General features: G+C 45.7%; 1 protein-coding gene across 2 annotated transcripts in view; it reads right to left on the bottom strand.

The window, feature by feature from the left end:
• The window catches only part of LYST (lysosomal trafficking regulator), a 736,927-nt gene that overhangs the window by 701,128 nt on the left and 21,850 nt on the right, over positions 1–13,949 (bottom strand). For both annotated transcript variants that reach the window (XM_040429442.1, XM_040429443.1), the window contains exon 2: positions 4,715–4,904. In XM_040429442.1, coding sequence (XP_040285376.1) covers positions 4,715–4,897 — 183 coding nt within the window. In that variant the 5' untranslated portion in view covers positions 4,898–4,904. The remainder of the gene's footprint in view (positions 1–4,714; positions 4,905–13,949) is intronic.

The raw sequence follows: 13,949 nt of genomic DNA, 5'->3' as shown, positions 1-13,949 counted from the left end.
AAAAGGATGTGGGAGCCCTGACAGATAAAACGTGGAGGGATGTTTTGGGGGCAGTACCCAAAATTTCTATGAGCATCGCACATAGAAGATCACAACTGTTCCTATTGCATCGTGTATACAAGACGCCACGGCTAATGTTTACAATAGGTCTGTGTGCAGACTAAAAATGCCCTAGGTGTGCTTCCCCGGAGACAGACCGGATCCATACATTTTGGTCCTGTCCGGAACTGAATCATTTCTGGAGTGTAGTATATAAATAAATTGAAGACAGTTATGACATCACCTTGCAGAAGGTTCCTCTGGTGGGTTATCTCAGGTATGTGGAAGATTTCTCCATGTCTACTAATCAAACTGGCGGTCACCAAATTGCTATATATTGCTCGTAAAGCCATTGCTACGCATTGGATAAAACCGCTACCTCCATCAGAAGGTTTCTGGTTGATCTCAATTGTTTAGTACATAATAACAAACCTTTATGTAACCGAAGTTGCTATTATCTAAATGTTATATGCTCCTGCACGTAGCGGGATCCTATTTTAATGGATATTGGCATTTGAATACGATTATATGGTGGATATAAAACTTTAATAAAGAAGATCTGATTAAAAAAAAATATATATATATATATATTTAAATAGACAAATCATCGGAACCAGATGGCATACACCCTGTATCCTAAGAAAATTAACTATTGTCATACACAGACCCCTGCGCTTAGCAAATGTGGTGTCAATATTCAAAGAAGGGGTCAAAAATAGAGCCCTGAAACTATAGGCCGGTAAGTCTAACATCTGTCATGGGTAAACTATTTGAAGGTTTTCTAAGAGTATCCTAATGAGAAAATCAGGTCAACGCCAGCATGGGTGATCCGTAATGACAAACTAACGTAAATCTGTTTCTATGAAGAGATAAAATTGTAGACTTGACCAGGGCGAGTTAATGGATTTCATATCTCGACTTCTCCAAAGCATTTGATACTGTCCCAAATAAAAGGTTAGCATATAAAATGAAAATGCTTGGACTGGGAGAAAATGTTTGTATATGTACAAGTAACTGGCTCAGTGATAGAAAACAGAGGGTGGTTATTAACAGTACATACTCCGATTGGGTCACAACAGTACATACCCAGACTGGGTCATGACCACCAGTGGGGCACCTCAGGGGTCAGAATTAGGCCCTTTTCCATATTTTTATTAATAATCTTGTAAAAGGCTTGCACAGTAAAACATCAATTTTTGCAGATGACACTAAACTGTGTAAAGTAATTAAAACCACTATAGGACACTATACTACTACAGATTGATCTGGATAGATTGGGGGCTCGGACAGAGAAGTGGCAGATGAGGTTTAAGGGCTCATTCACAGGACCGTGCAGTGTTTTGCGGTCCGCAAATTGCGGATCCGTAAAACACGGATGCCGTCCGTGTGCCTTCCGCAATTTACGGAACAGTTGGCCCATTATAGAAATGCCTATTCTTGTCCGCAAAATGGACAAGAATAGGACATGATCTATAATTTTTGCGGGGCCATGGAACGGAGCAATGGATGCGGAGAGCTGCTCCACTGAAGTGAATGGGTCCGCACCAAAAAAAATGCGGCTCGGATGCGGAAACAAACCACGGTCGTGTGAATGAGCCCCAACAATGACAAATGTAAGGTCATGCACATGGAAAGGATGTAATTCACACGTACATACTAAATGGTAAAACATTGGGTAACACTGACATGGAAAAGGACTTTGTGAATATCAAACTTCACTGTATAAACCAGTGTCAGGCAGCTGCTGCCAAGGCCAATATGATTGTAGGATACATCAAAAGATGCACAAATGCACATGATGAGAACATAGTCCTGCCACTTTACAAATCATCAATCATGGAGTAGTGTGTACAGTTCTGGGCTCCTGTGAACAAGATAGACATAGCAAAGTTCAAGAGGGTTCACAGAAATGCAACTAAAGTAATAATTGGAATGTTTGGACTACAGTACACAGAAAGGTTGTCAAAATTAGGGTTATTCAGTTTAGACTACAGAGAGTAACTTATACCTATGTATAAATACCGTATTTTTCGCCCTATAAGACGCACCGGCCCATAAGACGCACCTAGGTTTTTGAGGAGGAAAATAAGAAAAAAAATATTTTGAACCTAAAGATGTGCTTTTGGTGGGCTTTGAACTAATGGGAGCCTGTGAATGGCACGGTTATGGGCGTCTGTGGATGGCACTATTAAGGGTGCATCTGTGGATGGCATGACACTGCTATGTGGGGGGGGGGGAATCTGTGGATTACAGATAAATAGCATCTTATGCTATGTGTCATCCACAGATCCCCCCCCCCATAACAGTGTCCCTGTGTATTGTGAACGACCCCCAATACAGGGGGTGGGGGCTGGCATCTACACTAGTTTTATAATGGCAGCGGGGCCCAGTGCAGTGATTATATTCTATTGCACCGGGCCCCGCTCACTGTACTAATCGTATCTAAATGCAGGCAATGTTTAACTATAGAATATCTTCAATCCAGCAGCTTGTACTTCCGTCCATAGCAGGTAGGAAGTAGGAGACTGGGCGGGCACTGGCAACGTAACTCACTAGTCACGTGCCCGTGCCGCCTGCTTCATTCATAAAGAGGGCGGAGCAGGCGCGTGACGTAGCCAGTTGCACTGCCAGTGCCTGCCCACTCGCCCTGCCTGCTACAGACGTAAGTAAAAGCTGCTGGATTGAAGATATTCTATAGTTAAACATTGCCTGCAGTGAGATTCGATTAGTACAGTGAGCGGGGCCCGATGCAATAGAATACAATGACTGCACCGGGCCCCGCTGCCATTACAAAACTAGATGCCGGCCCCCAACCCCTCCTCCTTCCTCACTGATACACATCTGACCGTGCTGTGCAGCATGCGGTCGGCGGTGTATCAGTGTAAACGGCAGCATTTGCCCCATAAGACGCACTGCCATTTCCACCCACTTTTGGGGGGTAAAAGTGTGTCTTATAGGGCGAAAAATACGGTACATCAGTACAGAGATCTCTCACAAGATCATGTATTAACAGGACTGGGAAAAGGGGACATCCTCTACGTCTGGAGGAAAGAAGGTTTCTACACAAACATAGAAGAGGATTCTTTACAGTAAGAGCAGTGAGACTACAAAACTCTCTGCCCGAGGAGGTGGTGATGTTTAATTCACTAAAAGAGTTCAAGAGGGATGTACATCTGGAATGTATAATACTACACGTTATAGTTACTAGATTTCTGGAGAAGGGTCTGATTAGAGTCAGGAAATATTTTTTTCCCCTAAAATGAGGAAAACTGGCTTCTACCTCACATGGGTTTTATTGCCTTCCGCTAGATCAACTTGCAGAATAACAGGCTGAACTACATAAACGTATGTCTTTTTTCAGCCTGAACAAAAAAAATAAGGTATATATTCTTCACCTTCTTCTTCCCTCTTTGCCCTGACCACTGTAGGGACAGGAAACACTTGTGGGAGGGTACAATTTAATTTCTTCTTGTCCCTACAGAGGTCAATGTCCTTGTATGCCGTCACGGGGATGAAATGGAACGTTTATACTTTATTAGTTTAGGCATTTTAGACACGGCAATGCCTACTACGTTTATTTTTTTGTTAATTTTTATTAAGGAGAAAGGGGGATAGTTAGAATTCCGTCCATTCCGGCCCCGGGAGCACAGCGCTCCTGGGGAAAGCCACCTCAAATAAAGTGGTCACAAATGACCATGACATCTGAGGGGTGAAATTAATAACAGCTATGAAACAGCAGAAATCCAGCCATTATGGCTTTCGCTCCACTGACACCATCTTTAAAGTGCAAGGTAAATTTGGTGTGACATTTGCTTAGGAGCTAAGTCCATGCGATGTGCAGCGAAAATTCTGCTACAACAGCCAAGACTGGAGTTAGCTCCAATCCCCATACCTATTGCAAAAACAGGACCCCCAAAATAAAGGAAAGCGCACCGTGAATGGGCAACGTGAAGTCCATTCACTTGCATGGAGGTTCTGAAAATAGCCGAGTGAGCATGCTAGGCTATTTCCAGAACTCCCATAGAAGAGAATGGAGAGCACACCATGCATGCATGCCTACCATGAATGGATAATTCACATGCATGGGATTTCTGCAAACACCTGAGCCAGTGGTTGGCTATTTTCGGAACTCCCATAGAAGTGCATAGAGGGTGGCCGCTCTTTCATGGTGCATCCTTGTGCGCTTTGGAGGCCCCGTTCTAGAGATAGGTGCAGGTCCTAGATGTGCGACCAGCACCTATTTGACATTGGAGGCAAATACTAGCAACCCCTTATTTAAAAATAAAATTATATAAAATTAAAATTATATTAAATCTATATATTTTTTTAAAGTGTCTGTTTGGTGTATATACCAGGAAAGCACCCATCATAAACATCAAACTTAACTATTTTGGCCCATTCACAAAGGGGTTTACAGGCCATACATTATCCTACTGGGAAGGAGGTATGCAAATGAGCTCTTAGCAAACTCTGCCTCTGAAGCCACCACATAGGTGCCTTACATCTGGGAGCAGAGGCAGAGCTTGCTAAGAGCTCATTTGCATAACTTATTTACCAAAACATAAAAAAAATAGTGTAGTCTGCGGCATTATTCTATACAGAGGCAAGGAAGAAAATAAAGCACCAAAAAGAAATAAAGCACGCTAGAAATGTTTTTGTATCTCATAAAACATACCTGATCGACAGTCTTACTGAGTGTGGTAAGTAGTAAGTGTCCTCTTCCTTTCAGTAAGTATTCCGCAAGAACTGCCATATGACTTTCTTCCTCTTCTTCATCTCTAATCTCTCCATCGGCACTACAAAGTTTATTAACATCAGACAAAAATTCTCTAGCAATGTCATTGCAATGAAAATCCATGATGAATCTGAAAAAAATAAAAATAAAAATGACTTAAAAACACTGGGCCAGATTTATCATTACTCTGACAGCTCACTCCACTTTCACATATGGCTAAAGTCAGTTTTAGCCAAGTGAGATTTGTGATCGGCCCTTTAAGACTGTAATAAATGTGGTTTGACGGTAGCAGTTTATCCGTCAGTAAGCAGCTTTACAAAAGTCGCACGTCTTACGAAAAAGTCGCATGTTCTATTAAAAAGTCTCATAAGATAAGCATGGTCCTCACTAGAGGGAAACTGCGCATTTTTTTGCGACTTTTTAAATAGTCCCAATAGTAAATCTGTCTAGTAGGGATCGACCGATTATCGGTTTGGCCGATATTATCGGCCGATATTGAGGATTTTGAACGTTATCGGTATCGGCATTTATTTTGCCGATATACCGATAACATATTGGGAACACAGAACGCGCTGCTCTCAGCGCTCTCTGTGTTCCCTCCGCAGCACAGGGGAGAAGGAAGCCGTGTCTCCCTCCCCCTGTGCTGCCGCTGCCGCCAGTGAGAGGAGAGAGGACAAGGGGAGGGGCGGGGCTGTGGCCACTGCGCCACCAATGAAGATAAGTCTTTCATTAATTCATATACAGGTCAGGAGGCGGGAGCTGGCTGCAGAATCACATAGCCGGCTCCCGACCTCTATGAGCGATAGCTGCGATCCGCGGTAGTTAACTCCTCAGGTGCCGCGGATCGGAGCTACCGCTCATAGAGGTCGGGAGTCGGCTATGTGATTCTGCAGCCAGCTCCCGCCTCCTGTATATGAATGATTGAGAGACTTATCTTCATTAGTGGTGCAGTGCGCCCCCCCAAGCTCCCCAGTATTAATCATTGGTGGCGCAGTGCGCCCCCCACCCCCATCCCAATCCCGGCCAATAGTAAAAACATTGGTGGCGCAGTGCGCCCCCCCCCCCCACCCAGTATTACTCATTGGTGGCAGTGGCCACAGGGTCCCCTCTCCCCTGCTCCTCCGATCGGAGCCCCAGCTGTGTAAGCCTGGGGCTCCGATCGGTTACCATGGCAGCCAGGACGCTATTGAAGCCCTGGCTGCCATGGTAAGCTCCATGCTGCTGTGTGCACTATGCACAGAGCAGCAGGGACAGTGTGAGCTCCTATTCACCCTGATAGAGATCTATCAGGGGTAATAGGACAAGGGTTCTAGTCCCTAAGGGGGCTAAAAGTTAGTAAAAAAAAAAAACACAAAAATATTAAGTATAAATGAAAAAGATTTATAAAAAAAATACACATTAACAATAAACAAAAAAAATACACATTAACAATAAACATATTAATTTTCAGCAGATTTGTGTAGGAATTTTTTTTTTTTCTCAAAAATGAAAATTCCCAGAATATCGGTATAAATTATCGGCTATCGGCCTGAAAGTTCACAAATTATCGGTATCGGCCCTAAAAAATCAATATCGGTCGATCCCTACTGTCTAGTGCAGAGCAGAAAAAAGTTGCAAATTTGTGCGCAGTTTTAGCGATTGCGCAAAAATTTGCGACTTAGTCACTCCATTATTCTGACTTGAGCTAATGATAAATCTGGCCCACAATGTACACTCTTTGCAATACATTTATCTGTTACAACACAACACTAAAATAAAATTAGGCAGCTTCATTGCACGTGAAAGGCTGCAGCTCAAGGGAGACTTTTTAACCGCTTCAGCCACCGTGACCCCTTACATCACAGTGGCTGAGGTAAGGTATGGAGTGGGCTGCTGTAATACACTAAGCACCTGGCCACAATGACAAGGAACGGCGATTATGCCCAACCCCATCATTGAAGCCCTCAGATCAACAGTGATCACAGCATCTGTGACTTAAGGTAGAGGGATGCAGCTCCCTCTGCCTTCCAATCGGAGCCCCAGCAGTGAAATTGTGGGGCTCTGATAGGTTACCATTGCAGCCTGGAAAATTCTACAGCTTCCTAGGCCTATCATAGTAAGATTCCTGCTAAGCCGTGCACGAAGAACAGCTCAGTAGGGAGCATGTTAGAATCCTATTCACTCTTATAGAGGACTCTTATCAAGAGGAAGAAGGCTCATACCCTTTCTATTGCCCTACAGATGGTAGCCTCCCTGCAATTGGCCCATAAGCGCGCACTCACTCAGTCTATCCTGCGAGATCTCCAGGATGCTCGCTTGGAAGTCAAGCGCCTATTAGGGCTTTCTTATCAACGAATGATCCAAACTTGCTGCAGCAAATTTTAGCAATAAGAGTGGGCGCTTACTGGCCAGAGCTCTTAGGGGTCAATTAGCTTCTTCACATATCCCAGTCATTAAAACTCCAAATGGACCACCAGTGCACACAACTCCAGATATTGCATCTACATTCCATACTTTCTACTCGACTTTGTATGACTTGCCAGCCCTGTCCGACCCTAGGTGGAGTAGTCTGCTAGCCTTTCACTGATTGAGAGCTTCAAGAAGTACTTAAATCCCTTCCAGGAGGCAAAAGCCACAGGATAGAGTGGCCTCTTTCCTACTTCGGGTCTTTAACGTGGTGTTGTCTGGGCTCCCCTTCCCGGCACAGTCCAATGAAGCACATATAGTGGTCATTCCTAAACCCGACAAAGATCCTCAGATGTGTGCGAGTTACCGCCCAATTTCCCTTCTAAATGTAAACCTTAAAATATATGCCAAACCAAAGGTTTTCTTGCCTTCTCTCATCCACTCAGACCAGGTGGGGTTCGTGCCGGGTAGGAAAGCAAGGGACAACACTCTGAAGACACTGGATATTATTCACTATGCCAAGACCCACCATATCCCCCTCATGGTCCTATCTCTCGATGCAGAGAAGGGCCTTTGATCGTATCTCATGGCCCTCCATACACACCACCCTAGCTCACATAGGTCTAGGCCCCTGGTTCATGTCCAAAATTCTCAGTCTCTACCAGACGCCATCTGCGAGGATCAAAATTAATGGGACTCTCTCTCCTTCCTTCCTTATATATAATGGCACGCGGCTGCCCGCTAACTCCCTTGTTATACGTTCTGGTCATGGAACATCTACTGTCTACAATACGTGCCAATCCTGATATCTCAGATATTTGCACAGGAGGTCAGGAATACAAATGTGCTGCCTTTGCAGACGACCTGTTGCTCTACATAACTGTGTGGGGACAAATTTTTTTGTGGGACAATCTGTCGTTTTTATTGATACCATTTTGGAGAGTGTGTGACTTTTTGATCACATTTTATTTAAAAAAATTGGGGTAAGAGAAGCAATGAAAAATGGCAAATTGGCCATTGTAAGCCTTTTTTTTTTTTTTTTATATATATATTTTAATAGTATGGGCGTTTTCGGTCACGGTGATACCCATGATGTTTTTATATTTTTGGTTATTTAGGTATTTATTTTTTTATTATACCGAAAGGGGAGGATTTAAACTTTTATATTTTTTAATTTTTTACATATTTAAACTTTTTTTTTATTTTTTGTAATGATTTTGAAGCTCCTATATGAGCCTATAAAATCTTTTTTATTTGTCATTTTGAACAATGAGGGATTTTTAAAATCCATTACGGACTATTGCTCATTTCTTATGTTGGCCTGCCACCTGGTGGCCAAAATAAGAATTGCAGCTTTAAAGCCCTCAGCCTCTTCAGCAAGGCATTGAAATCAATTACTGGCATCCCCATTGGCTTCAGAGGATGCTGGTAAGGTTTTTGACCCTTTAGATTCCATGATCTCACTTGATCACAGCATCTAAAGGCTTTAATTACCGCAATCGTCATTATTGCCAGTTGCGCTAATTAGCAGCGGGTCTCTGCTGTTTGAAACAGCAGAGGTCTGCCAGCCATGACGGCCGCTGCATGTTTGCCTATCACTACAGCATGTACGGCGCTGGTAGCAAAAGAATTAAAAAGTACAAAGGCATTACAAACTGCCAGATGGTATCAGAGGACATGGCACATACTAACAAATGCCCAATCGAATCAGCATAATCAAGAAAAAGAAATATGTACTGTACATGGCAGTTCCTCCCTGTTTGTTGACATATGCGACTATAGTAACATTGTCCAACAGGAGTTTTACATTGCAATTTAGAATTTTTGGGAGGAACCCTTTTAAGAGCAGTGATGCCCAACCTACGGCCTGTGGCCAAATCTGGCCCGCATAGCTTTGTCATGCAGCCCGTGCAACTCCCTGGAAAAAGTTTTTCCCCCCATTCATCAGTGCAGTGAGCGCTGTGAACGGCAGCACAGCGATGGTGCCTGTAATAACCAATAACAAAGCTCCGTAACAGCAAGGAGCTTTGTTATTGGTTGGTATGAGCGAGACAGAGCAATACAAAGCTGGTTCAGGCAGGGGAAGCCGGCTGGAACTGGGAGGAGGAGGGGCGGCTCCCGTGGTGGCTGTAGTAAGGAGAGCGAAGCATGCTGCCCGAGGACTTTGGGCAACATGACAGGGCCGCTGGAGAGGTAAGGAGCGTGGACTCATGTGACTGGTCCCCGATGACCCTGCTCTCCCCGCCTCCTGTCACCTCTCTAGTGAGCCTGCTGCGCCCTGCTCCTGTCACCTCACTAGTGACCCTGCTCCCCCCTCCTCCTGTCACCCCACTAGTGACCCTGCTCCCCCCTCCTCCTGTCACCCCACTAGTGACCCTGCTCCCCCCTCCTCCTGTCACCCCACTAGTGACCCTGCTCCCCCCTCCTCCTGTCACCCCACTAGTGACCCTGCTCCCCCCTCCTCCTGTCACCCCAATAGTGACCCTGCTTCCCCCCTCCTCCTGTCACCCCACTAGTGACCCTGCTTCCCCCCTCCTCCTGTCACCCCACTAGTGACCCTGCTTCCCCCCTCCTCCTGTCACCCCACTAGTGACCCTGCTCCCCCCTCCTCCTGTCACCCCACTAGTGACCCTGCTCCCCCTTCCTCCTGTCACCCCACAGGGAAGAAGCTGAACAGACTCCACTGACTATGATGGGATCTGTTCAGTTTCCATTTGGGATCCTGTCTTTTTACCGGACACAAAAGTGCTGCATACAATGCTTTTTTTGTCTGGTCTTTCAACAGAATCTGCATCAGAGGCTCCAAACGCAGATTTTAAGGCCTAGGTATTATGTATTTTAGTAATGCTCACACATATCCCCTCACAGTGTTTGCATTTCTTTCTGGCAAAGCTACCTGGTTCTGGCCCATGAAATTTATACCATGTCTAGTGCGGACCTCAGATGAAAAATGGTTGGGCACCACTGTTTTAGAGCATTCAGGACAGCTATTAGGTCTTTTACGTTTGAAGAAAATTGTATCGTGGACTGGTTCCAGGAACCCTGAATAATGTGATGAGCAGAATCGGCCCTCCATCTGGGGGGGGGGGGGGGGGGGCGTGACTGGCATTCGACGAGAGCGGCTGGATTTTCACAGTGCTTTGACTGGAGAATTATATCCATCGCCATCTATCCTCTAGACCAGCTCTGGTGACTCAAACGCCGCAAGCCATCTCTCCCTACCGTCAGCTACATTTTGACCCCGATATTTAGCGGATCGGTCCACCCGGCCCGGAGTTGCAGCTTGGGCCTAGCGTGCACGAGAGACCGTGACTTGGAGTACCCCGAGAGGCTCACAGACGGTCTGCCCTTGGCGAGGTGTGGCCCTGCTGTCCCTGCCTGTCGACGAGGGGACACTCTGCCTCGGAGGGACACGACGGTCAGACGTGGCATCGCGGTCGCACATGGCCACCCAGAATCCCTGCAAGGTGAAGCCACTGTGCGTTTATACCTCCTGAAGCACGTCCTACCCCGACCGCAATAAGGACCACTGCAGACCACCAGACGGGCCGAAAGGAGGATCCCCACGTGACTGGGCCCCGGTCTACTCAAGCTCACGCCTGCTGCGGTTGGAGACATCATCGCTGCATATCTTTCCTGCCGACACCGCTGTGGGTGCTTCCTAGCTGTCTCCACATCTCCTGGGGATTCAGATTTCTGGAGAATCAGGTCTGTGAAGGTAAAAGTACGTCATCTGCCTATTCACGATGTCATAGTGATTGCCTCCCGGCTTGATACTCACTTAGGGGGAGACTTTTGAATCTCGCTTTCCACCCCCTCACCTCCTACTAACTGTGGGAGCACAGCTCAAATTTTTGCAGATTGAAGTAATACTCAATCTACTGCCTATACCTCAGAGTGACATCATCCCCAATTCCAGGATCTAGTCCTAATTTTTCCAGTGGCACTCCTCTGCTACTACTCTTATCATCAGCTTTGTGCTCCCAAACTCCAGATGTGATCCTAAAACAGGCTCCCAAAAGACCCAATACCAACTTTAGCCTCCTTGCTGAATTAAAATGGTGAAAATAGGTAACGTTGCTGCTAAACTTTCCAATAATTCACAAAAAAACGCCTCCTCACAGGTGGAGATGGACAAATACATGACAAAAAAAAAAAGCAGTAAGGGTCCATTCACACATCTGCAGTGTATTCCTGATCCGCAAATTGCAGATCCACAATACACCCGGCTGGCACCCCCCATAGAACTGCCTATTTTATAGACATGCTCTATTTTTTTTGCTGAGCCGCGGCCCGGAAGTTGCGGAAATACGGATGCGGAGAACACATAGTGTGCTCTCCGCATCTATTCCTGCCCCATTGAGAATAAATGGGTCCGCACCCGTTCCCGATATTGTCGAACGGATGCGGACGTGTGAATGGACCCTAACTCTGCTCACCAGAAGATAACTGTTCCACCTAAAGATGCCCTTCTTAGTGCTCATGCAGATACTGGAGCAGAGTCTGACAGTAATACTGATGTTCCACTCAGCCAGGACTCCCTTCCTATTTCTCGTTCCTTCCTACAGAAGTCCCTGGATAAAGCGCTCGCTAAAGCTCTTGAGCCCCTTTCCAGAGATTTACCCGAGTACCTTGAAACATGTTCCGATCAAGCTGTGCTTTTCTCATTTCTGCCATGCAGCCAGCATTTTCTGCTTCTGTACTTCCTGGTTGCAGGAGTGTCAGCAGCAAAAAAGCAGATGTTCTCTGTATCCTCCCCCTGCCGCTCCCGGCAGTGCTGCTCCACACCCACCATTCTTCTCTGTATCCTCCCCCTGCCGCTCCCGGCAGTACTGCTCCACACCCACCACTCTTCTCTGTATCCTCTCCCTGCAGCTCCCGGCAGTACTGCTCCACACCCACCACTCTTCTCTGTATCATCCTCCCCCTGCAGCTCCGGGCAGTGCTGCTCCACACCCACCACTCTTCTCTGTATCCTCCCCCTGCAGCTCCCGGCAGTACTGCTCCACACCCACCACTCTTCTCTGTATCATCCTCCCCCTGCAGCTTCGGGCAGTGCTGCTCCACACCCACCACTCTTCTCTGTATCCTCCCCCTGCAGCTCCCGGCAGTGCTGCTCCACGCCCACCACTCTTCTCTGTATCCTCCCCCTGCCGGCAGTGCTGCTCCACGGCCACCACTCTTCTCTGTATCCTCCCCCTGCCGGCAGTGCTGCTCCACGGCCACCACTCTTCTCTGTATCCTGCCCCTTTCTCTTGTTCCTCCCCGCCTACTACTCCAGCTCATCCTAATAGCTACACCCATTACATCATCATTCAGAGCCCAGTACTCCAGGGAGCATGCTCAGTTTGTTTCCATGTACTAGATAGTATGCTTCCTTATTGCCAATACTCTGTGGGCCAGATTTATCATTACTCTGACAGCTCACTCCACTTTCACATATGGCTAAAGTCAGTTTTAGCCAAGTCAGATTTATGATCGGCCCTTTAATACTGTGATAAATGTGGTTTGACGGTAGCAGTTTATCCGTCAGTAAGCAGCTTTACAAAAGTCGCACGTCTTTTCGAAAAAGTCGCATGTTCTATTAAAAAGTCTCATAAGATAAGCATGGTCCTCACTGGAGTGAAAATGCTTATTTTTTTGCTACTTTTTAGTAAATCTGTCTAGAGATTAATTTACATTAAAAAACACGCCCACTTTCAGAAAACTGGCGAGCATAGTGCTGAGCCAATAAAAGTTGCAAATTTTTGTGCAGTTTTAGCGATTGCGCAAAAATTTGCGACTTTTTCACTCCATTATTTTGACTTCAGCTAATGATAAATCTGGCCCTGTGTTTTTTACCTCCTCCACAGCTACACAGAGCACTATTCCAATCACAGATATAGGAAATATCTGCTAACATAATCATGATTACCATTTTCACTAGTAAGGCTTTAGATCCCAGCAATGCATACTGATATAGTTATAAAGTAAATTATATAAGCACATCTATTATACAGGCTGTATATGAGCTACACAGTTCTCTTTGCACACTTTTTATGCTACAAACGGTTGGATACACACTCATCTCTGCTATCCCTCAGTGAATCACAGTAAGCAAAGTGATCTAATGCACATTAGACTGTGCTATCATATTGTATATCACTTTTTATGGATATCACAAAAGTCAGATACACACTTGTCTCAGGTATAACAGTGTTTTCCCCGGCTATACAGGGGAAACAAAAAAAATTTGAATATCATGCAAAAGTTCATTTATTTCAGTAATGCAACTTAAAAGGTGAAACTAATGAGATAGACTTTGGACGATTATGGTTTACATCTTATGAAAACCCCAAATTCTCAATCTCAGAAAATTAGAATATTACATGAAATCAATAAAAAAAAAAAAAAAAAAAAAAAGGGATGGGGATGAAACTGATCAGTTCTTTTCCGGTATTGAGCCCCTATGATGGAACTCCGTACCGGAAAAGAAAACCGCTAGTGTGAAAGTACCCTTAACCCCTTAAGGACTTAGGACGTATCGGTACGGCATGGATCCCGAGTCCTTAAGGACCCATGACGTACCGGTACGTCATAACTTGAAATCTGTATTCCGGCGCCCGAGGGGTTAATCGGAACGGGATTTCGGCTGAAATCATTCAGCCGGCATCCCGTAACAATGCAGGGGGGGGTCATTTGACCCCCCCGCATCGGCGATCGCAGAAAACCGCAGGTCAATTCAGACCTGCGGTTTGCTGCGCTTTGTGCAGTTTCTGATCCCCGCGGGCCCTGACCGCGGGGATCAGAA

This window comes from Bufo bufo, chromosome 4 (assembly GCF_905171765.1).
Source record: "Bufo bufo chromosome 4, aBufBuf1.1, whole genome shotgun sequence".
Taxonomy (NCBI): domain Eukaryota; kingdom Metazoa; phylum Chordata; class Amphibia; order Anura; family Bufonidae; genus Bufo; species Bufo bufo.
Note: the sequence above shows the minus strand (reverse complement) of the source record. Positions and strands in the feature narration are given on the sequence as shown.